The 24912-nt window shown below is 43.2% G+C and overlaps 1 protein-coding gene across 7 annotated transcripts in view; it reads right to left on the reverse strand.

Annotated features, from left to right (window-relative positions):
• Positions 1-578: 578 nt before the first annotated feature.
• Positions 579-24912, reverse strand: part of LOC110520307 (titin) — a 178309-nt gene continuing 153975 nt past the window's right edge. For 6 of the 7 annotated variants that reach the window (XM_021597528.2, XM_021597534.2, XM_021597529.2 and 3 more), the window contains 25 exons: positions 24486-24779; positions 24071-24352; positions 23654-23953; positions 21478-23544; positions 21078-21380; positions 20654-20965; positions 20229-20519; positions 16273-16572; positions 15858-16163; positions 15410-15712; positions 14937-15218; positions 14208-14801; positions 13802-14092; positions 13417-13716; positions 12947-13249; positions 12432-12734; positions 11732-12316; positions 11309-11614; positions 10537-10836; positions 9839-10414; positions 9407-9712; positions 8701-9297; positions 2604-8522; positions 2081-2488; positions 1619-1924 (listed from right to left, as the gene is read on the reverse strand). In XM_021597528.2, coding sequence (XP_021453203.2) covers positions 1623-1924; positions 2081-2488; positions 2604-8522; positions 8701-9297; positions 9407-9712; positions 9839-10414; positions 10537-10836; positions 11309-11614; positions 11732-12316; positions 12432-12734; positions 12947-13249; positions 13417-13716; positions 13802-14092; positions 14208-14801; positions 14937-15218; positions 15410-15712; positions 15858-16163; positions 16273-16572; positions 20229-20519; positions 20654-20965; positions 21078-21380; positions 21478-23544; positions 23654-23953; positions 24071-24352; positions 24486-24779 — 16130 coding nt within the window. In that variant the 3' untranslated portion in view covers positions 1619-1622. Of the gene's footprint in view, positions 1925-2080; positions 2489-2603; positions 8523-8700; positions 9298-9406; positions 9713-9838; positions 10415-10536; positions 10837-11308; positions 11615-11731; positions 12317-12431; positions 12735-12946; positions 13250-13416; positions 13717-13801; positions 14093-14207; positions 14802-14936; positions 15219-15409; positions 15713-15857; positions 16164-16272; positions 16573-20228; positions 20520-20653; positions 20966-21077; positions 21381-21477; positions 23545-23653; positions 23954-24070; positions 24353-24485; positions 24780-24912 lie in introns of all 7 variants that reach the window. The other variant, XM_021597527.2, reaches the window with a different exon arrangement.

Genomic DNA, 24912 nt, shown 5'->3' on the forward strand with positions numbered 1-24912 from the left:
ATGTGTGTAGTTCTGTCCTTGAGCTGTTCTTGTCTAATGATGTTCTGTATTATGTCATTCTCTATTATGTTTCATGTTTTGTGTGGAACCCAGGAAGAGTAGCTGCTGCTTTTGCAACAGCTAATGGGGATCCTAAGAAAATACCAAATACCAAAATACCTTGTCACAACACAACTGATTGGCTCAAACAAATTAAGAAATTCCACAAATGAACTTTTAAAAAGGCACACCTGGTAATTGAAATGCATTCCAGGTGACTACCTCATGATGCTGGTTGAGAGAATTCCAAGCGTGTGCAAAGCTGTCATCAACGCAAAGGGGGGCTACTTTGAAGAATCTAAAATATTTTGGGATTTGTAACAGTTTTTGGCTACTTCATGATTCCATATGTGTTATTTCATAGTTTTGATGTCTTCACTATTATTCTACAATGTAGAAAATAGTACAAACAAATATGAACCCTTGAATTCAGTAGGTGTGTCCCAAACTTTTGACTGGTACTGTATATATATATATATATATGTTACATACATACAGTACATGCAAATGAAGAACACAATCAGAAAACACCTGAGACATTTTAGTGCTGATATCATGCTTTATTAAATCAATACTAAACTCAGGGAGGTTGCATATAATTATATAATTCTAATTTAAATCAAACAAAAGTGCAGGGCAGAACAGCTAATACATTTTGTTTTCTTTTAACACAGCAGGTGGTGTCACTGTGGTACACTTGCTTGATGTTTGCCTGACAACTGAACTGGTGAAATTCTAAAGCTAACACACAAAAATAAGGCACACAAGCAAACCTCCAAGAGATGGCTCTGCTTCTGAAAAAAAAGTGCAGGGTGGACTTTCAATTTTTTATGGCCAGGTTGATGTTGTTCGGAAAATCAATTAAGCAGTCATTTGCCAGAAACAGAGCACAAAAAAAATATTTCAGCTCAAGTGCAGGCCGCTTGCACGTTGAACATGTCATTTAAATGGTGGTTATGACATAGTCAGTCCAGAACACAAGGCCTAGTTGTCCTGCTTACATGAGGGTTTATGCAAACAGCACTCAGGGTCTTATGATCATGTTACAATTCATAGGAGTTTGATAATAACACTGCAGGTAATAACATACAGTGTCTAACAGCTCATCTCTCTGATTTAGTCAACTTCAACAGGGAGCCTCTCTACCTGTTGAGGCAATCTTAAGACATCAACTTTTTGTTGAGGCACAGAGTTTAGTTTCAGGTTTAACAGGGTATTCGTTTCATGTGAAACTTTCTCCTTTTAAACATTTCAGTTTCATTTGTTTCAGTTAATATTGTCATAAATAACAATTCATACATTTTCCATAACCGTTAAATTCGGCTATATACATTATGTACATGTCACAGAAAAAATGGATGAAAAATCCTAAGTCATAATTATCCAATATGGCACATTTTATAACAACTTTAGACTTTAGTCTAGTTTGGCATAAATTAATGTCAAGTTTGGTATAAAAATAGTTCATATTTACAATAACAGAAATCAAGGTCTTTATCAAGTAAGATTATTTTTTGTTCAATTAATACATAAAAAGGCATTAAAGTAGGGAGGGGGAGGATATAAATTATATTAACTGTTTTTTATGATCGAATGCTTATAGTTACTGTTGCAGTGTCAGATCCAAAGTCGTTGTACAGTTTGAGTGTGTATGCTCCAGCATCCTCTTTTTTCACACTGGTGATGATGAGTGTAGTGAGGTCCTCTGAGGTCTCGATGTGGAACCTACCGCCATGCTCCTCACCGGGCAGCGTTCTTCCACCGCGGGACCATTCGATGTTAGGGGTGGGCTCTCCGGAGAAAGCACAGGCCACGGTGAGAACCTTTCCAAGTTCAATGGTGATGTCCTCTGGGAGAGCTTCGATTCTTGGTGCCCCTGTCGCACCTGTTAGAACACAAATAAAAAAAATGCTTAGCAACTGCACTACTACAAATATGGGTAACATTTTACTTAAAGCCTGAAGGTTTAATGCATTATGATGTAGCTATAATGCATTGTAAGACTTGTATGTCATAAGCATATACAGTATGAGATACTTACCTAGCATACCCTGTGCAATAGATCTCATGGAGGACCCCTCCAGGTGGGAGTGACTCATCATTTCAGTCATACTGCTGGAGCTCATGGCATGGGAAGATGTCATGGAAGACATGCTAGATAGAGACATGGTTTCCATCTGCATTTCAGCAGCCATGGCAGCCATGCTAGACATACTGGCCATACTGGAACTGCTGAAAGATGTCTCCTGATGCATAGAAGATGAAGAAGCCATGTGGACTGATTGGGAAGAGAAGCTTTCCTTCATGCTGCTAAGAGCAGCACTCTCCCCCATCATCATCATCTGAGCTCCTCCATGGATTTCTTTCTTAACAACCTGTTCTGAACTTGTATGGGAGGCTAAAGCCATAGATGCCTCTTTTTGACTCATTGATACCTGTTCAGTTTTCACTTAAATAGAAGAAAAAAGACAAAGAACCATTAGAAATGTGAATATACAGACTTGTAAAGAATTCGTACAGAATTTTGTTTTATCAAGAGGTTTGCTTTTTACAGCAAAACGTACCTTTCATGGCCATGTGCTGCTGCACATAAGCTGTGACTTTAGTGTAGATGGATTGGAACACTTGGCCAACAAATGAGAATGAAGATTTAGTAGAGACTCCTCCTTCTGCAATGAGCTCACAAGAGTATTCTCCCTGGTCGTTCTCAGAGAGGTCATGGATAATGAGAGAACAATGTCCATCCACAGACATATGGAACTCATAGTGGCTGCTCTGTGTCAGTTTCATTCCATTCCTGTACCACACAACTTCTCTCACGCTGCTTTCAGATACACAGGACATTCTCACTGTGTCTTCTGAGGCTTTGGCTGTGAGTTGGTGGATAATCTTTGGAGCTTTAGGAGTTGGGGATTTCACTGTTAGTGGAGATTTTACTCTCTTAGGTGAGGTGACTTGGGGAGGTGACTTCACTCCTTTTGGTTCAGGAGACTTGACTTGGGGAGGTGACTTCACTCCTTTTGGTTCAGGAGATTTGACTTGAGGAGGTGACTTCACTCCTTTTGGTTCAGGAGATTTTACTTGAGGAGGTGACTTCACACCCTTTGGTTCGGGAGACTTGACTTGGGGAGGTGGTTTCACTACCTTTGGTGAAGCGATTGGTTCAGGAGCCTTGGCTGGGGGAGGGGATTTCACCCTTGGAGGCGAGACAACTGGTTCAGGAGACTTGACTCTGGGAGGTGATTTTACTCCCTTAGGCAACATGATTGGCTCAGGAGACTTGACTGGAGGAGGCGACTTCACCCTTAGAGGGGAGGAGATTGGTTCAGGAGACTTGACAGGAGGAGGGGACTTCACTCTTGGAGGCGAGGTGATTGGTTCAGGAGACTTGACTGGGGGAGGGGACTTCACCCTTGAAGGCGAGGTGATTGGTTCATGAGACTTAACAGGAGGAGGGGACTTCACCTTTGGAGGCGAGGTGATTGGTTCAGGAGACTTGACTGGTGGAGGGGACTTCACCCTTGGAGGCGAGGTGATTGGTTCATGAGACTTGACAGGAGGAGGGGACTTCACCCTAGGAGGTGAGGTGATTGGTTCAGGAGACTTGATTAATGGGGTTGGGGTTTGGGGAACACTGGTAGGTGAAGCTACTCGTTCAGGAGACTTGAATCCAGGCTCTGGTGACTTTATTGAGACAAAAACCTCCTCTTCGACAATTGCTCGGAAAATGGTCAGACTAAACTGAGTCTCTTGTCTGCCCTCAGCATTCTCAACCAGCAGTGTGTAGCTGCCTTCATCAGATGATTGTACAGAGGAAATTTCAAACGTAGACTTGTACTGCGTGGTAGATACCATAAGACGATGAGAGGATACAATTACTCGTCCCTCATGCAACCATGTAACACTTGGTGCTGGTTCGCCATCAATGTCGCAAGTGAATCGAGCAGTCTCTCCTTCATTGACTGTTGCAGACTGTGGTTTAGTCAGTATTCTGGCTGCCAGAGTTGACTTAACTTTATGAACAGTCACTTGCTCAACTTCTGACGCCTCCATAGCCCTCATTTTTGTTTCAGTTGAAGAAAATGTTTCAGATCTTTCAGACGATGCATGTCTTTCACCCGACACGTATCTTTCAGTCAATCGAAACTTATCAGATGATGCTGATGATAAGGATGCTGCAGATGATAAGTATTCAGTTGATGCATACTTCGCGGATGCGGCATATTTTTCAGATGCAGAAATAAATTGTTCAGATGAATCATATCTGTCATATGTTTCACGTGATTCAGTTAACTTTGATTTACTTTCTTTCACTTCCATATGTGTTGCTGAGGAGGAAGCTGCCTTGAAGGATGATATGTGGTAATGGTCTGTCTTTGTGATATCAGGAACAAATGGTTGTGGAGCATCCTCATCTTTACGACGTGATGTATATGTGGAGAATTCACCTCCAGAAACATCAAGGATACCATAGTCGGACGCTTCTCCCTTTGAGTTTGAACAAACAGCACGATACGTGCCACTGTCCTCTGCCTGACAATCACGGATCTGGATAGACAGCACTCCACTCATGTTTGTGAAGCGTAACTTCTCACTTTCTTGAATCAGTTGTCCGTTATGAAACCACTGGATCTCAGCAACAGGCTTCGCTTGGACATTCAGAGTGAACTTCGTATTCTGACCACATGGGACACGATGGGAACGCATTCTCACAGTCACACGTGGGGCGTGGTCGAGGCTAAAGGGTGTTTGGGTCACCGTCTGGTACTTGCGCTCAGATTTCAGTGCAGCCTTTCTTGACTCGTATCTGGACATGATGTCAAATCTGGCTGACCTCTCAAATCTTGAGGATGAGCGGGAGGATCTCTCAGCTGAAGCTGGGGGGCTGGGGGAGCGTGGACGCGTCCTCTCAGGGGTGGGGGATCTCCTTTCGATGATCTCCTCTGGCTCCAGAGGACGTGGGCGAGGAGTTCTTATAAGCTCGGAAACAGGGCGCATCAGCTCAATGTATGTAGGAGACAGTGATCTTCTCCTCCTCAAGAACTGTGAAACTTTTGTTCTCTTGATCTTGTGCTCGGTTACTTGTGATACTTCTCTTCTTGCTAAATGTTTACTTTCTTTATGACGCAGAGCAGACAACTCGAACCGGACAGGGCTGCCTTGTGGGGAGGCAGAGAAGCCAAGTTCAAGCTCCTCCTCAAGTTGGAGCCTTTCTTGTTCAGTTTTCTTCATTGACAGGTAATCATCAATGGGCTGCAGAAGCTCTTCATCACTCATATCACAAAGGGAGCATCTTCTTGACCTGAAGGATGCCTCGGATCCAAGAGAAGGTGACCGTCTTGCTGGTCTTACTGTTTCCAAGTCATCTTGCGTGAGCTTCGGGATACGCCATCTTGGCCTGTACTGGTCAGTAATTCTAGGAAGGGGCATGACATAGAATTGCTCCCACCTGGAGAGACGAATTCGTTTCTGTCTCTTCTGTACAATCTTCTCCATCCGCTCAGGCATTTCATACTGATCTCTAAGTTTCTTGTACCACTTCATGTCAGACAAAGGTACAAAGTGTTTAATCAACAGGTCTTCATCCAGAGCACTTGCATCATGGACACGTGACTCAGGAATTTCATATGGCATGCGAAGTTTCCTTTCCTCGATATGTACAAATGGTTTTTCTTCTGTGATATCAAATTCACCCTCACAGTGTTTGGTGCTCACTGCCGGCTTGTATATGTCTGCAGCGTGTTTCAAAGCCTCTTGAGCCGCTGGGTTGAGTCCAGTAACTTCAGTGGTGGAAAGGCGTTGCGCCATTTTCAGTGTCTTGTCAATTTGTTGTTGAACATATTTCTGTTGTTCAACCTCACTCTTATATTCTCTCCTCTTGTATGTAATGCGGTCCACCTTCAGTGTAGCCTGGCAACTCACTGATCCAACACAGTTTGTTGCGGTAACTTTGTAAAGACCTGAATCCTCAACAAGAGTTTCTCTGACATGCAGAACGTGATAGTCTACATCCTCTTGAACAACTGTGATTTGTTGGTTGAATTCCAGTGGCCTGCCATCCTTCTCCCACTTCAAGATTGGTGCAGGTGTTCCCGAGACTCTCAAGTCAAAGTGGACACTATGGCCCTCTACACACTCCACGTTAGCCAACAGCCGTTTGAACATTGGCCTCATGGTGTCTTCACTAACAGGGTGAGGTGTCACTGTAAGACGTGCTGTGCAACTGTCTTCACCAAACTTGTTGTGGGCCATAACAGTATATTCAGCATCGTCATCAAGGTCAAGATTGTGGATCATCAATTGATAAAGACCCTTGTCACTAATGAAAGTGTACTTCTTATCATCTCGTTTGATTTTCTGACCAGCCTTCAGCCAAGTTACTGTTGGCTCTGGGTGCACTGTTATGGTTACACCGAAACGAACATCTTCACCGATGTAAGCAGCGCGGTTGTACAGAGGCAGAGTGAAGTCTGGTGGTCTCTGCATAAGTCTTTGCTTATCAAGCTTCCTCTTCTTTGTGAGTGAGCGTCCAATGAAGTGTTCACGGTAGCATCTCACAGTTTCAACAAAGAGTTCTCCATAGGCATTATCTTCACCGTCCTGACTGATGACTTTGCATCTGTAGACACCATCGTCAGATGTTTCAATTTCCTTGACATAGATGCTAGCAACTCCATTGATGTAGCTGATTTCATATTTGTGACTTGCTGTTAACTGGCGGGTGCCAAAGTACCAAGTTGCTTTTGTGGTTTCATCATAATGTTCAATGTTGCAAACAAATCTGACATGTCCACCCTCCTCTGAAGATCCATGCATGACTGGACCGGCTCTCAGACCTTCTGTAGGGTGCGCAATCTTGACTTTGCCAACTGCATAACCTCTGTAACTTCTGAAGCCACCACCGAAAGCAACGCGAGCTGATGAGACAATTGTCTCTCTCTCTTTCTTCACCAACGTCTGGTAGTATCTTCTGTGTCTCAATGTCTTGATAGTTTTTTTGCTGAGGTGCTCCAGCTTCAATCTAAGCCAAGGATGTTCCAGAGCTTCATGAGCAGTCATACGTTTCTTCAGATCTTTACAAAGAAGTCTGTCACAGAAGTCCATACCTTCGAGGCTGGTCTCTTTGAAAGCCTCACTGTCGAAGATGTACTCTGCATTTGAGATATTCTCAATCATTTTTGTGGTTGATTCTGCTGCAAAGGGGTTAAGTCCACTAAGGAGTACATATGTTAGTACACCAACTGACCACATGTCAGTTGCAGTGCTGACAAGTCCATGACGGTGGACTTCAGGTGCACAATACTCTGGTGCAGTGAAATTGATTCTGATATTTTCTCCAGGAGTCAGTAATCTAGCCTGGCCCATTTCAATAATTTTGATATTTGTGCTCTTTCTTGTGGTGTAGACAATGTTGTCAGGTTTGATTTCAAAATGAGCATAGTTGAGTTTGTGCAAGAACTTCAGAGCTGAGCACACCTGTCTCAGGTATCTAACAATCTCCAGTTCTGAGAGCTCAAAGTTGCCTGTGCCAAGTCGTTCAAAGATGTCTACACCTGAGATGAACTCATAGATCAAGACCATTTCTTCCAAACTGTCAAAAGACTCATGTAAGTATATGAAGTTCTTGTGTTTAGAGAGATTGAGTGTCTCAATTTCCCTAGTAACTAGCTCCTGATCAGTACCTTTGATCTTGATAAACTTGGCCATGAATGTCTTCTTGGACTTGTTTTCAACACAGCGATGAACAACGCCAAATGTTCCGGCACGTGCCAGCTCTTCAGAAATTGTGTACTGGGCAGCCACCATCTTGATCTTTGATGAATGTGGTGCCTCTTCTTTGGTGATTTCTCTAGCTTCATCAACTTCTTCATCGTAGTTTCTGATAACGGATTTATCTTCTATTGTTGTAACAGGCTCAGTTGGTTCAGAATGATCGCTCAGACCAAACTGGTTTTCTGCAATGACACGGAACTGGTATTTCGTCTTGCCAAACAGAGCGATCATGGTGTATTTAGGCTCGTTGGTTTGGCCTGCGCGGATCCACCTGTCACCTGATGTGGGGCACTTCTGAATAATGTAGTTAATGATAGGGCTTCCGCCATCTTTTTCTGGAGGACTCCAGGTTAGAGTGATGGAATCTCTAGTGATTTCACTGACTTTAATGCCCTTAGGAGGATCTGGTACATCTGCCACGGCAACTTCAATGGTCTGTTTGTCAACTCCGAATCTGTTCTTGGCAGTGATTACATAGTAACCTGTATCCTTCTTCTGAACTCCTTTGGGGAAGACGAGTGAAGTAAATGATCTTGTGACAATCACTTGAGTGTGAGCAGATGATCCCATGATCTCTGGTCCCTTCTGCCATTGTATTTGAGGGTCGGGCTTGCCACTGATTGGAATCTTAATGGTAACCACTTCACCCTTTACAGCATGAACTGCTCCCATGCCTTGCAGTTCTTGAGGTAGGTGGATCTTGGCAGGAACTGGAGGAGAAAAGAAAGAATATAAATGAATTGAGTATATCAATACTTATATATATATATATATATATACAATTCTAAATGACCTACATTTTTTATAACATGTAAGGGAATTCAAACTTGTTTTATTATCAAAAGACAGCCTATCAAAAATGCCTATCAGCCTATCAAAAATGTTTACCTTCAACAGTCAGATTCACTGTTGTAGAGATGGATCCTCCTTGGTTTGTTGCCCTGACTTGATAGACACCTGCGTCGCTGTCCTCGGCATTAGCAATAACAAGTTGGTAATAACCTCCCTTGAATTCTTGCAATTTGAGTTTGGTACCATCTGCAACAATTTCTTTGCCATTCTTATACCATTTCACAGCAGGGATGGGATGTCCAACAATTTTGGTGACAAATGTAGCATTGGATCTAAACTTCACAATCATTTCTGGTCTCATTTCTTCTCTGAAGACAGGAGGTTTCATTGTGAGACCTGATTTGGGAATGATGGCCTCTGACACCTCACTCCAATCACTTTCACCACCCATGTTTTCACATTTCACACGGAACTCATACTCAAAGCCCTCAAGAAGGCCTTTTACAGCGAAATGTGTCTCATGGATTTTATTGGATGTACAAGTGATCCATTTGTTCTGTTTCTTCTCTCGTTTTTCAAGGAAATAGTTCTTTATCTTTGCACCTCCATCGTCTTTTGGTGGTTTCCAGAACACAAGACAAGAATCGTTGGTCACTTCTGTGACAACAGGCTGCACGGGAATTCCAGGTTTTTCTGAGGAACAGACAATGAGAGCGATGTCATAGAAGTGCATTATTCTCCTAACCGTTACAGTAAACATGATCTATGTGATATATTTATCATTGTCAACAAGCATACTTACCGAATGGACTTTTGATAATGAGAACACCAGGAACTTCAAGTGCCTCACTGACTCCATATTGGTTCTGAGCAGAAACACGAAAGTAGTATCCAGCACTTTCAATCAGATTTTGAATCCTGCAAGTGTTTCCTGAGACTGATGATGACACCAGATGCCACTCCTCGCCTTCCTTTGCTTCTCGTTTTTCCACAATGTAGTTGGTGATCATTGATCCACCATCATCCTTTGGTGGTTTCCAGCTGATGATCACTGCGCTCTTCAACACAGCATCAACAACAATAGGTCCCTCAGGTTTGGTAGGTTTATCTGGGGAAAAAAAGTAAAAATCAACATTTAGATAACAAATTCTCTGTTGGTCATGCACAACATTGGTTATGTTGATAAAATAAGCAATTATATTATTACAATAATAGTAAAAAAACGAATTGTTACCTTGAATTTCAACCTTGAGTGTGGTTTCAACAGTTCCAAATTTGTTGGTCAATTGCACCTTGTATCTTCCAGCATTTGTTTTGCGCTGTACATTCCTTATAACCAGATGAGTGTAACTCTCAGTGTTTTCAATTATCACATTTTCAGACGCGTTGAGCGGCTTCTTTGCATAGAACCACATGATTTGTGGAATTGGACGTCCAATGTAGACAACATGGAGACGAAGACTTGTTCCACACCCTGCAGTGTATTTCTCCTTCAATGGGAATCCAGGGTGGAAAGCAGGTGCGGCCTGCAAGCGCAGCTTGCCGCTGGACTCTGTTTCACCGGCTTCATTGGCGGCTCTGCAAGTGTATATGCCCTCATCTTCCTGTTCATCTGTGGCCACTGTCAATGAATGGTTGCGACCATCAGAACTCATCTTGTACTTGCGGCTCTGGATCAGCTCCTTGCCATATCTGTACCATCTGATGTCAGGAAGGGGACGTCCAATAATCTGGCATGTCAGAGTTCCTGATTCACCAAGTTTTGTGATGACATCTGCCATGTCTTCCTTGAGACTAGGAGCCTCTCCCACTGTTGAAACATAAACAGAGCATGAACATTATTTCTAATGAATAGCAATGATAATTTTTAATCAATGATTTTTGTAATCTAAGGCGCTTAGAGTATTTTATGAAAATATTATGCCAACGTACAGCTCAGTTTAGTCTTGATGCCCATGGCGGTCCTGCGAGGTCTACTCATTCCTGTTTCATTTTCTGCAAGGATTCTGAACTCGTACTCTGTAGCCTCCATCAGACCACCCATGGTGAACTGTCTGTCCTTGGAACGCTCCTTGTTGCATTTCTTCCAGGCACTTTCACCTGCCTGTCTGAACTCAATCCAGTAACCCAGGATCTCTTTGCCACCATCGCATTCTGGGCGCAGCCAGTGAATAGTGATGCAGTCTTTGGCAACAGAGATTATATCAATCTCACCTGGTTGACTGGGTTTGTCTATTCAAAGAGAGAGAGAGAAGTAACCATGCATTTACAAAAAATAATCTTATTTAAGTATTGTATTATTTATAATATTTATATGTATTATTAAAGGTGCAATATGCAGAAATCGCCATTTCCTGTTTGCTAAAATTCTAATAGTTCGCCTAATTTCAGTTTTTGACAAAACAAGACGTCATTGTGTAGAAAATCATTGTACCATCTAAACCGCTGTGAAATATCTGTTCCATAACCAAATATATTGTAATTTCAGCTGTTTGAAACTGAACGTAAAAGACGCAAAAACAAAACTTAAGAACAGGAAGCATATAATTAGCACACATAGAACAGATCTACCACTTCTTATACTTCCTTTCAATGAGATTGACAGATATATAACTATAATTTCTATGTTCATTTTGTCGGGTCACCCAAAAAGTTACATATTGCAGCTTTAAATATATAATCGAAAAGCCTATTAAATACATACCGAATGGATCTTTGCATATAACATTTTCAGATACTGGTCCAGGTTCACTCTGACCGATGTCGTTTTGTGCCACGACACGGAACAGATATTCAGCGTCAGGGATGAGTCCAGTGAGAGTGTACATTGTAGTGGTGATGTGTGTCTTGTTGTGACGCACCCACTTCTCTGTGGACACCTCTCTCCTCTCAACGTAGTATCCTGTAATGCGGGCGCCACCATCATCTTTTGGTCTGCCCCAAGATAGAGCAACAGTGCTCTTTGTGACATCCATAACTTCTGGTGGGTTGATTGGAGGTTCTGGTGGAGCTGTTGTATAGAAATGAGAATTGCATAATTGTAAATAGAAGAACTGAGGAGTGATAACACAAGAAAACACATTTTATATTTGCAGAACAATAATTATGAACATTCAAAAATACTTACACAGCGGTGTCTTTGGAGTGACACATTCATCTGATTTGAGAGATCTGCTCACACCAAACTGGTTTTCAGCAGTGATCTTGAAATGGTATTCAACATTCTCTTTCAGCCCCTTGACCACCAGAGCTGTGTCCACCACTCTTGAGTCCACAGTGTACCATGCTACCTTTGATACCTCTCGCCTTTCAACGATGTAACCCAGGATATCAGAGCCACCGTCTTCAGAGGGAGGTCTCCAGCTGACTCTTACAGAGCGAGCCTGGATATCATCAAACTCAAGGGGACCTTCCGGTGCGTCTGGACGTCCAATCACTTTAACATTGATGTAGACAGCCTTCCTGCCACATTTGTTCTCCAGGACCAGGTCATATGTGCCAGTGTCATCTCTGTGGGCTTCTTTGATCACAAGTTCAGTGATATCATCATTGGTGGCAATCATAGCTCTGTGAGAGATATCTCGGCCTTCCTTTGTCCACTTGCAAATAGGGACTGGTTTACCCTTGATGGGCACAGACAGCCTGATGACTCCTCCCTGTCTGACCACATAGCCTTCCTCATATTTGAGGTCCAGTTCATAATCGGGATAGTCTGAAATGAAGCATACAGACATTGTTAAGTTAGTTCACATTTGACACAAGCTTCAAAAGCAAAATACAAAATACAGCTCTTCCTGGTACGCTATACACATATTTTTATCCCTTACCAAGCATTTCTGTAACCTTGACGATTCCTGGGATCTCGACTGGCTCTCCGGGTCCACCAGCGTTGCAGGCCATCACACGGAACTTGTACTCAGCTCCCTGAGGCATGTGCGTCAGAGTGTATTCACAGATCTTTATGGGTGTTGTGTTGCACATGGTCCATTCCACCTGATCCACCTTCTGCATCTCAATCAGGTAACCAGTGATGACAGAACCACCCTCTTCCTCTGGAGGACTCCAGGCCAGAGACACAGACGTCCTGGTTGTGTCTGTGACCATGGGGAACTGTGGTGCACTAGGAGGCTCTGTTTAGATAAAGACAAATATAATAGTTTTGGTCATACACACAAGTTTGAAAATGGTAGAAACTAAGTTGCAAGGACATTTTGACCCATAAATCATTGAGTTGAATAACACATTACAAAAAAGTTAAACATAGTAATTACATAATTTACTGCTTATTTAAATGTTTCTAATATGGGACACAACAACTAAGGACAGGATTACAGAGGCATACCGATGGGATCCATGGCGATAGCTGGTTTAGATGCCATACTGGGTTTGCTCGAGCCTCTGGAGTTGAGGGCGATCACGCGGAACTCATACTCATTGCCTTCGCACAGACCTGATGATCTGTATCTGGTCATGGTGACTGGGTTCTTAACGATGCTCATCCACCTTTCAGATCTGACCTCCTTGCGCTCAATTATATATCCAGACACTTGGGAGCCTCCATCTTCTTCTGGTGGCTGCCATGTGATGGTCATTCCCTCATGAGTCACATCCAGTACATCAGGTCGGTTTGGTGCACTGGGTACGGCTGTGGAGAGATTAGAGATTTCAAATGAGATCAGTTATAGCCACCATCATCCCTTTTCTTTAACTTCCTCCAAATGAAGTACACTGTTTTTGTGTTTTAATTATAGTGTATAATACATTTTGTCAAAAGGTGAAATGTACTGTGTTTTAGGATATATGATGACTTACTCTTGAGACTCTTGCATTCAACAACTTCAGACTGCAAGAATCCCCCAATGCCAAAGCGGTTTGTTGCAGCCACACGGAACACGTATTCAGTTCCCTCAGACAATCTGGTGAACTTGAATGTGGGTCTTGTGACAGATTCGGACACTGGTAGCCATCCGGGGCGGTGAGCGTCACGCTGCTCAACAACATAGCCACTAACGTTGGAGCCGCCATCCTTCTCTGGTGGCTCCCAGCTGACCGTTACAGATGTGGCATCAACGGCATCAACTGTGATCGGTCCAATAGGTATTCCAGGTTTATCTAGACAGAAATAAGCAGACGGTTGTATTTAGAATATTCCAATACAAAAACATAAGAACACACAAACCAAAACACACACACTTACCAAGAATGATAATTTTAAGTATCTCTGTCGCAGTTCCTACAGAATTCTTTACTTGAAGAGTGTAGCTACCAGTGTCATCAATGGTTGTCTCACGGACAGTCAGTTTGGTGTATTTTCCATTAGACACAATCTTAACCCGGTCAAGACTATCCTTCATTTTAGCACCATTGAAGGACCAGGTGCAAACTGGAGCAGGTCTGGCCTTTATAGGAATATTGAGGTCGATTGGTTTGCCGGCTGGCACATGGACAACCTTCTGTGGAATGCCGGTCAGATCAATATAGGGAGCCACTGTAAAAGGAAATATTTTGGGGGAAAATTAGACCATCTGAAGGTGTATCAAACCTTTCATTTTTAAATAGATTAACTGCCATGTGTGTAGCATAAGAATCAGAATATAACATACGTAGTTGTTCCTGAATGACCACAGGTCCTGTAATCTCCCTAGGCTCGCTAACTCCTCTGGTGTTGGTAGCTCTGATTCTGAAGAGATAAGTCTCCTTCTCTGTCAGACCAGTGACGGTATGCTGGGACATGGACTGTTTAACGGTGGCCACTGCACTCCATCTGTCTGATCCAACGATGTTAGCTTCAATGACGTAGCCCGTCAGTCTGCTTCCACCATCATGAAGAGGTTTCTCCCAGTTAAGTATGGCAGAGGACTTTCCAATATCCACAATGTGCAGATCTTGAGGAAGGCTGGGTACTTCACAGACCAACACTGATTCAGGGGTTTCACATGGTTCTCCAACACCATATATGTTCTCTGGTAACACTCTGAAGAAGTAGTGTACTGATTCCTCCAGGCCAGTAATTCTGAATAAGGTCTTCCTGCATTCTGTTGTAATTGTTTTGTAGGATTTCATTGAAGCTTCACGTTTCTCAATGATGTAGTTGTTCACAGGGGCTCCACCGTCAATAGTTGGTACGTCCCATGTAATGACGACAGACTCCTTTGTGTAGTCTTTGACTCTAACTGAACCAGGTGGTCCAGGAGTGTCTGGAAAATACAGAAAGGATTAACTGACTGTTCACAGCACATGACGATTCACTATTCTATATGTAATTATATGGTTCACAGATAGTTCCTAATCATTTAACCATCTTAAGTATGTCAACGTAACCGATAACATACCATAAACCTTGACGAGAATAGTTGCTGACTTCTTGCCAGATGGATTTTCAGCCTCAATTGTGTATTTGCCGGCATCGTAACGATGGACCTTCTCAACGATTAGTTGAGTATAACTATCAGTTGTATCAATGAACCCACGGCTCTGCAGGTCAATGCCAGGTTTCCTCCAGGTCAGTACAGGAGCCGGTCTTCCAGACACATTGACGAACAGCCTAAGAGTGTTACCAGCTCTCAGACACACAATCTTCTTCAGATCATCAGGGAGCTCAAGATCAGGGATTGCTGTTGTGACAAAAAATTACAGCACGTTTACAACATAATAACAGCACATATACCAACTATAAGTCTAAAAAGAGGGTCTTTGATTCAATGTAGACATTGGTTTAAACTGCAGTTATACCAGGTTAACCCTTTACATACAAAAATGCTGCCATTGTGAAATATTGACAGTAAAAGCATAAGAACAAACGTACAGAGTTTCTCAACAGGCTCAATTTCCACACTAGGTTCGCTGAATTCCCCAGTGCCATTGCTATTGACTCCTGCGACACGGAAACTGTACTTCTTGTTGCTTTGAAGTCCAGTGGCAACAAACGAATTGTTCTTTAAAGTCTTCTGGGTGGCCCTGTACCACTGCTCGGTTCCTTCCTCAAGCACCTCCACCACGTAGCCAACAACATCAGCGCCACCATCATACATTGGTCTGGTCCATTGCAAGCTAATGCTATGCTTGGTGGAATCTACCACTCGTGGAATTGAAGGAGGGGCTGGAGTGTCTGGAAAACACAAAATACAGTATGAGTCATTCAGCAGCAGCAGTGTTTCAGTGTTTCAGAAGTCAACCATAAGTTAATGGTACGATTATAAAGATGGACCTCATATGGTTACTAAAATCTAGACTATGACTTTTTGATCACGTACATGTTGGCTCTCTACAGTAGGCATACTGAGAGGCTTCACTGGGCTGGCTGTTTCCAGCTGTATTCACAGCTGTAACACGGAACTGGTAGTCACTGCCTTCCAGCAAACCAGAGATCTTCAGGCGGATGTCATAGATGGTAAAGGTCTTATTGACCCTGGTCCATCTGGAACTGCTCTTCTCACGTTTGTCCACCAGGTAATTCTTGATCTCACTTCCACCATCACTTTCAGGTTTCATCCATTCAATGATGACGTGCTCCTTTCCTACAGCCGTGACTTCTGGTGCTCCAGGTTGTGATGGGACAGCTGCAATGATAAAGGAAAATAAAACATGTTTAAAAAGGTTTGGGCTTTGAATAAGACAACAATTGTATTGTATCTATTAAAAGGACATGGCCACTGAATGCATGCTTACTGTATGCGTTTCTGGCGATGACAGGCTCGGACTCCAAAGGCACACCAGGTCCGAACTTGTTTACTCCTCTGACACGGAAGACGTACTCGTTGTTCTTGATCAGTTTGGAGCTGACACAGGACAGAGTCTTGCACTCGGTCTCCATGATCACCCAGTTGAGTCTGCTGGTCTCACGTCTATCAACAATGTAATGAGTGACAAGATCTCCACCGTCCTCCAGAGGGATCTTCCAAGACACAGTGCACTTCTCCTCCGTCACCCTGGTGATTGTGACCTTTTCCTCAGGAGGCCCTGGTGTATCTGGAATTACAGAGTGAAACATTAAATTGTGTTATTATAACAGTGTAGGCTCTTCAGAGGAGTAAGAGGTGTACCATCCTCCACAGTGAATTTCGTGAAAATGTCATTGTGAAACATTAAAAAAAACGTTATCCTTTTAAGATAAAACTGTACTATACTAAATATATTCACGTCACCAAATAATTGACCAAAACACACTGTTTTGCAATGAAGGTCTACAGTAGCCTCAATAGCACCATGGTATAGCCGGAGAACAGCTAGTTTCTGTCCTCCTCTGGGTATATTGACTTCAATACAAAACCTAGGAGGCTCATGGTTCTCACCCCCTTCTGTAGACTGCAGTGCATAAAATGTGGTGAGTAGTTGACTCAAGGAAAGAGAAAGACAATAGTTGAACAGTTTTGAACACAACAATTTCTTCAAAAATGAAGGAGAAGCAAGAGAGAGAGCTAGTTAGCTGTGCCACTAGAGATTCTGGGTTCGAGTCCAGGCTTTGTCGCAGCCGGCCGCGACCGGGAGACTCATGGGGTGGCGCACAATTGGCCCAGCGTTGTCCTGTTTAGGGGAGGGTTTGGCCGGCAGTGATGTCTTTGTACCATCGCGTACTATTGACTCCTGTGGCGGGCCGGGCGCAGTGCACGCTGATACAGTCGCAAGGTGTACGGTATTTCCTCCGACACATTGGTGCGGCTGGCTTCCGGGTTAAGTGGGCATTGTGTCAAGAAGCAGTTCGGCTTGGTTGGGTTGAGTTTCTGAAGAAGTGGTGTACTGATTCCTCCAGGCCAGTAATTCTGAACAAGGTCTTCCTGCATTCTGTTGTAACTGTTTTGTAGGATTTCATTGAAGCTTCACGTTTCTCAATAATGTAGTTGTTCACAGGGGCTCCACCGTCAATAGTTGGTACGTCCCATGTAATGACGACAGACTCCTTTGTGTAGTCTTTGACTCTAACTGAACCAGGTGGTCCAGGAGTGTCTGGAAAATACAGAAATTATTAACGGACTGTTCACGGCTCTCGACCTTCGCCTCTCCCGAGTCCATTCGGGGTTTGCAGCGATGAGACAAGACTGTAACTACCAATTAGATACCACAAAATTCTGGAGAAAAAGGGGTAAAAAAAAAAGAATACAAAAAAAGAGAGAGAGCTATGTATATACAGTGCCTTGCAAAAGTATTCGGCCCCCTTGAACTTTGCAACCTTTTGCCACATTTCAGGCTTCAAACATAAAGATATAAAACTGTATTTTTTTGTGAAGAATCAACAACAAGTGGGACACAATCATGAAGTGGAACGACATTTATTGGATATTTAAAACTTTTTTAACAAATCAAAAACGGAAAAATTGGGCGTGCAAAATTATTCAGCCCCTTTACTTTCAGTGCAGCAAACTCTCTCCAGAAGTTCAGTGAGGATCTCTGAATGATCCAATGTTGACCTAACTGACTAATGATGATAAATACAATCCACCTGTGTGTAATCAAGTCTCCGTATAAATGCACCTGCACTGTGATAGTCTCAGAGGTCCGTTAAAAGCGCAGAGAGCATCATGAAGAACAAGGAACACACCAGGCAGGTCCGAGATACTGTTGTGAAGAAGTTTAAAGCCGGATTTGGATACAAAAAGATTTCCCAAGCTTTAAACATCCCAAGGAGCACTGTGCAAGCGATAATATTGAAATGGAAGGAGTATCAGACCACTGCAAATCTACCAAGACCTGGCCGTCCCTCTAAACTTTCAGCTCATACAAGGAGAAGACTGATCAGAGATGCAGCCAAGAGGCCCATGATCACTCTGGATGAACTGCAGAGATCTACAGCTGAGGTGGGAGACTCTGTCCATAGGACAACAATCAGTCGTATATTTCACAAATCTGGCCTTTATGGAAGAGTGGCAAGAAGAAAGCCATTTCTTAAAGATATCCATAAAAAGTGTAGTTTAAAGTTTGGGAGACACACCATGGGAGACACACCAAACATGTGGAAGAAGGTGCTCTGGTCAGATGAAACCAAAATTGAACTTCTTGGCAACAATGCAAAACGTTATCTTTGGCGTAAAAGCAACACAGCTCATCACCCTGAACACACCATCCCCACTGTCAAACATGGTGGTGGCAGCATCATGGTTTGGGCCTGCTTTTCTTCAGCAGGGACAGGGAAGATGGTTAAAATTGATGGGAAGATGGATGGAGCCAAATACAGGACCATTCTGGAAGAAAACCTGATGGAGTCTGCAAAAGACCTGAGACTGGGACGGAGATTTGTCTTCCAACAAGACAATGATCCAAAACATAAAGCAAAATCTACAATGGAATGGTTCAAAAATAAACATATCCAGGTGTTAGAATGGCCAAGTCAAAGTCCAGACCTGAATCCAATGGAGAATCTGTGGAAAGAACTGAAAACTGCTGTTCACAAATGCTCTCCATCCAACCTCACTGAGCTCAAGCTGTTTTGCAAGGAGGAATGGGAAAAAATGTCAGTCTCTCGATGTGCAAAACTGATAGAGACATACCCCAAGCGACTTACAGCTGTAATCGCAGCAAAAGGTGGCGCTACAAAGTATTAACTTAAGGGGGCTGAATAACTTTGCACGCCCAATTTTTCAGTTTTTGATTTGTTAAAAAAGTTTGAAATATCCAATAAATGTCGTTCCACTTCATGATTGTGTCCCACTTGTTGTTGATTCTTCACAAAAAAATACAGTTTTATATCTTTATGTTTGAAGCCTGAAATGTGGCAAAAGGTCGCAAAGTTCAAGGGGGCCGAATACTTTCGCAAGGCACTGTATATATATATATATATTTATTTTTTCACTTTAATTTACTTAGCTAGCGAATGTTCTCTCTGCTACCGCACGGCAAGCGGTACCGGTGCGCCAAAGTCTAGGTCCGAGAAGCTTCTAAACAGCTTCCAACCCCAAGTCAAAAGACTCTTGAGTATCTAATCAAATGGTTACCCAGACTATTTGCATCGCCCCCTCCCCCCACTTTACACTGCTGCTACTCTCTGTTGTTATCTATGCATAGTCACTTTAATAACGCTACCTACATGTACATATTACCTCAACTAACCGGTGCCAGAGCGCGTAGATGCAAGAAGGAATTATAGCTACAACTATCAAAGTGATCATGTATGTGGCTGCTATGAAAGTTAACTGTGTTTGCGTGTGATCAGGGGTGTAGTCATTCAGCCAATTCTTAAATGGAGGAAAACAGAACATAACGGGGAAAACATGCCTGAACTCTTGTTTTCAACTATTGGACTAATGATTACACCCTAGATCAGCTAGATGCAGGGAAGAGTGTTCAAGGCAGTATTGAATGCGTCACTGTCTGTCACCTTGATTACTAAAATTTCTGTCAACCAGTGTACCTATGTTGTAAACTTCCATTCATAGGCTACGTTGTAGCAATCTCATGATCGGTATAGGGAAAATGAGCTGGGTGAATGGAATATGAATGAGAGTCATCCAACATGCTGTAATAGAAATACAGTAAGACCATGCTCATTTAAAAAAAAAAACATTGTCCTCCCTCATCTTAAACGGCACCAACCACCACTGTATTATAGTAATATAGTAACATTTAATTGAAAACTATTTTGTTTCCATGTCATTGCAAGTGTATATGTATTTGTATCTACTTTATGTTCTTACCGAGTACTTTAACGTTGACAGACGCTGTCTTGGTTCCACTGGCGTTCTTCACAGTCAGAACGTATCTTCCTGTGTCGTTTCTGTTGCAGGACTTGATGATGGCCATGGCTCTTGAACTGGTGTATGTCAGGGAGTATTTCTCTCCCAGCTCCAGCACCTTGTCACCTTTGGCCCACCATACTATGGGTTCGGGTTTACCACCAATTACACCATCAAGGACCAGGTCTGATCCAGCCCGGATAGTGACATGCTCTCCAACAAGAGAGCTGTCAAGTTCAGCCTTGGGAGGAGCTATAAGACAAAAATAAAATATAACTTATGAAATAATACATATATATATTAATATATAAATATGTGTATATATATATATATACATATGCATAAACTTGACAGTAACGTAACATTATCTAACAGTAGTATCTTACTGTATTCGTCCTTGCAGGTGATCGGTCCTGTTGTTTCAGATGGTGCACTGTGAACTCCAGCTCCATTTTTGGCAATGACACGGAATTCAAAGATTTCTGCTTCACCCAGTCCTCCAACTGTGAAGTGAGTCTCTGTGATGGTGGTGTAGTTACATTTCAACCAACGGGCGTTATCCCACTCATCATCACTCCACGGCTTGCGCTCCACGATGTATCCGACAATCTTGCTGCCACCATCATTGAATGGTATACCCCATGCAATAGTTACTGAGGACCTTGTGACATCAGTCACCTCAGGTTTAACAGGAGGATCTACATGGAGACAAAATGAGAATGTACAATCAGTGCAAAGGTCAACGGTCAACATGGAACATTCCAGAGAGTCCAAATATTTAGAAAAATGTCCTTTGAATGTTGCACTTACCGACTGGGTTCAAAGCCACTACTGGTCTTGAGGCCTCACTGGCTTTGCTGAGACCAGAAATATTCATAGCATAAACTCTGAACTGGTACTCCAGGCCTTCAATGAGACTAGATACTTTGTATTGGGTATCCAGGCATGGAAGTTTGTTCTCCCTGACCCAAAGAATGGTGTTTCTCTCCTTCTTCTCTATCCAGTATCCAGTCACCTTACTGCCGCCATCAGCGTATGGCAGATCCCACTTGATGCCAATAGCCGTAGCAGATACTGACACCACATCTGGGCGAGTTGGTGGACTTGGTGGAACTGATATTGAGAATAAGACAAAACAATTAATTATTAGTGTCTTCACATTTTCAAATCATTAAAGCAAATATTAAATTGATTTTACACATGAACTTACCAAATGGATGCTCAATGACAACAGCTGAAGACTCAATGGACTTGCTCACGCCATACTTGCTCTCAGCAGAGACACGGAAGGTGTACTCCATGTATTTGGTCAGATGGCTTACTTTGATCGTGGTGCGTTTACAACTTGAGTTCACCACTTGCCAGGATGTAGATCCAGATTCACGTTTCTCAACAATGTAGTTGTCGATATCTGTTCCACCATCATCCTCTGGTGCTGTCCAAGCCAATGAGCAGCCCTCTGATGACACTTCAGAGATTTCAATGGGTCCTACTGGTGGAGTGGGTCTTCCAACAACGTTGACAGTAACAGCAAACGTCTTTAGTCCGGCGGCATTGTCCAGAGTGAGGTAGTATTTTCCACTGTCTCCTCTCTTGCTGTCTTTTACCACCAGGGTGGTCCTTTCTGTAGTAGTCTTGATGATCACTCTATCAGTCTCTTTTAGCTTCATCTCCTCCAGTTTCCAGGTGGCCTTTGGAGCTGGTCTGCCACTGATGGGGATATCAATGGTGAATGCATTGTGAGTCTTGCATGTGATGAGCTGGTTATTTATGCCACTGAGATCTGCTGTGGGCTCAATCTTGGGCTCCTTGATGACAACGGATGCTAAGGCATCTCTTGGGACACTGATACCAGCCTCATTGATAGCCTTGACGCGGAAGTCATATTCTGTGTTCTCAATCAAGCCGTCAATGACTAACTTTAGGTGTTTGGTTTGACCGCCAACAATCCAGCGATCAGAGCCCTTTGCTTTGGCCTCAGCAATGTAACCTGTGATGCGGCTGCCACCGTCGTGTTCAGGTTTCAGCCAGGCCAAGATAGCAGTAGAATTAGTAGTGTCAATGACGTCAAGACTCTTGGGTGGAGCAGGGACCTCAGTTGCAGTGATCGGTTCACTCATCTCACAGGGTTCTCCCCTGCCATACGTATTTTCAGCAATGACTCTGAACAGGTAAGGTACACCTATTTCTAGGTTGGTCATTCTGATCATTTGGCGTGAGGATTTTTCGCTGACTGACTTCCAGCTGAGACGACTAGCCTCACGCTTTTCTACGATGTAGTGCTGAATGCGGGCTCCACCGTCGTTGGCTGGAGCGTCCCACAGCATTGTCAGAGCTCCCCTGGTCACATCCTTGAAGCTGATAGCTCCTGGAGGTCCAGGTGTATCAAGCACCTTCACGGTCAATGTGATAGATTTGCGGCCCCCATTGTTCTCAAGCAACAAGGTGTATTTTCCAGAGTCAAATCTGGTACAGCTCTCAATGGTCAAGGTACTGTATGTGTCAGTTGTGTTGACATCTGCCATAACACCAAGTTCTCCACCTGCCTTGGTCCATGTAGCCAGCGGAGTTGGTTTACCACAGAAGGCAATATGAAGAGTGACGGTGGCCCCGTTCTTCACAACGTGTGTCTGTTTGAAGTCTGCATCAAGGATGATTTCTGGTGATGTCAATCTATCAACAGCTTGCACTGGATTAGGAACTGCACATGCTTCTCCTTTTCCAGACCCATTCACTGCACGCACACGGAACCTATATTCCTCACCAGCCGTTAAACCTTTAGCGGTGTATCTTGTGTTGATGCAAGTTGCTCTGTTGACTTGGTGCCATTCATTAAGGCTTGCCTTGCACATCTCAATGACGTAGCCAATGATCTCCATACCACCGTCAAACACAGGCTTGATCCATTCCAGGGTGACAGACGACTTTGTGGAGTCGGTGATCTTCACCAGAGAAGGAGCACTTGGTGCGCTTGTAGGCTCTCTGCACTTAAAGAGTCTTGATGTGCTGCTTGCTGGTCCGATTCCGGCACCGTTTTCAGCCATGACACGGAATTCATATTCATTACCTTCGTTCAGGTGTGTCACTCTGTGTCTGAGCTCAGTGATTGGTCTCTTGGATGAAACCTTCACCCATTGCAAGCTCTTCTTCTCACGTCTCTCCAGGATGTAGTGTTTGATCTCATTTCCACCATCTGATCTGGGTCTTGTCCAGCCTATTGTGATTGTGTCTCCAGTCACATTTGTGGCGTCTGGTGTTCCTGGGGCTTCTGGAACGGCTGTGAAAGAAAGCATTTGTTTGTTTTAGTTAAACATAACAATTTAAGTTAATAACAAATAATTATGTGTCAGTCATCTCTTTAGATCTTATTGTTTGATGGAACTTACTGAATTGCATCTGTGCAATGAATGGATCAGAGTCGAGAGGACGTCCAACTCCGAACTTATTGACAGCAGAGATACGGAACTGGTACTCGTTGCCCTTGATCAGCTTGGTGGCGTTGAATGAACAAGCTTCACACTTGCTTGTCATCATTGCCCAGGAGATCCTAGATGTTTCTCTCTTTTCCACTGTATAACAGAGGATTGCAGCACATCCATCGTTCTCTGGCGGGTTCCACCAGACAGTTGCCTTTTCTGCAGTGATACCAGTGAAACGCACTGGTCCCTCAGGTGGTCCAGGGGTATCTAAAGAAAGCATATATTGTTAATGGTAAGCATGAATCCACCCACTTGTTGTTAAATCATCTGCATCACAATTTGAGAGAAAATAAATAATGTAACTCTTTTTATCTATAAACCAACCTGAGACTCTGATGTTGACACTCTCTGTCTTAGTTCCAGAGCTGTTCTTGGCTTCCACCATGTACACTCCGCGATGGTTGCGATCAGCATCTCTGATGAACAGGTGGCTGGAGCCGATGTTAGTGGTAATATCAATCAACATCATCTTGTCAATCTCTTTACCGTCCTTGTACCATATGACCTGAGGCACTGGTCGACCCGTGATACTACAGTTTAGTTTGATGTTTTCACCAGCCTTGTACACAAGAGCAGTGTCGGCTCTGAACTCAATGTCGGGAGAAACTAAACAGAGAGACACAAAAACATGACATTAATGATAAATGTAATCACATAGAGACAAACTTAGCTAGTCAGATAAAATAAACAGGTTGTAGAATGTACAGTATAATGTTTATTTAATATAATGTATAATTACCACTTTCATCTTTTGTCATGACATAGCCCGATGACTGTGAGGGTGGACTGACTGTACCGACAGCATTTCTGGCAATCACTCTGAATTCATAGCGATCACCAGCCGAAAGTCCGGTGATGGTGAATTGCAAATCACTTATGTCGGTGAAGTTGCATCTCAACCATTTGCCTCTACCTTGACGTCTTTCCACACTGTATGCCACAATCTTAAATCCTCCATCTTTCTTGGGTATATCCCATTTGAGAGTGACAGTATCTCTTGTGACATCAATGACGTTAGGAGTACCAGGTGGATCTAGGGGGGAAAGGAAAGGTCAGGTTGCTGAAGTAGTGTATGTTCATAAAGTATGTATGTTCATGATAGCAGACTGTTCATTGAGAAAAAAACAACAAGGTAACACTTTATTGTAGTCCCCGTTATGTATGCA

Source organism: Oncorhynchus mykiss, chromosome 3 (assembly GCF_013265735.2).
Source record: "Oncorhynchus mykiss isolate Arlee chromosome 3, USDA_OmykA_1.1, whole genome shotgun sequence".
NCBI classification, from domain to species: domain Eukaryota; kingdom Metazoa; phylum Chordata; class Actinopteri; order Salmoniformes; family Salmonidae; genus Oncorhynchus; species Oncorhynchus mykiss.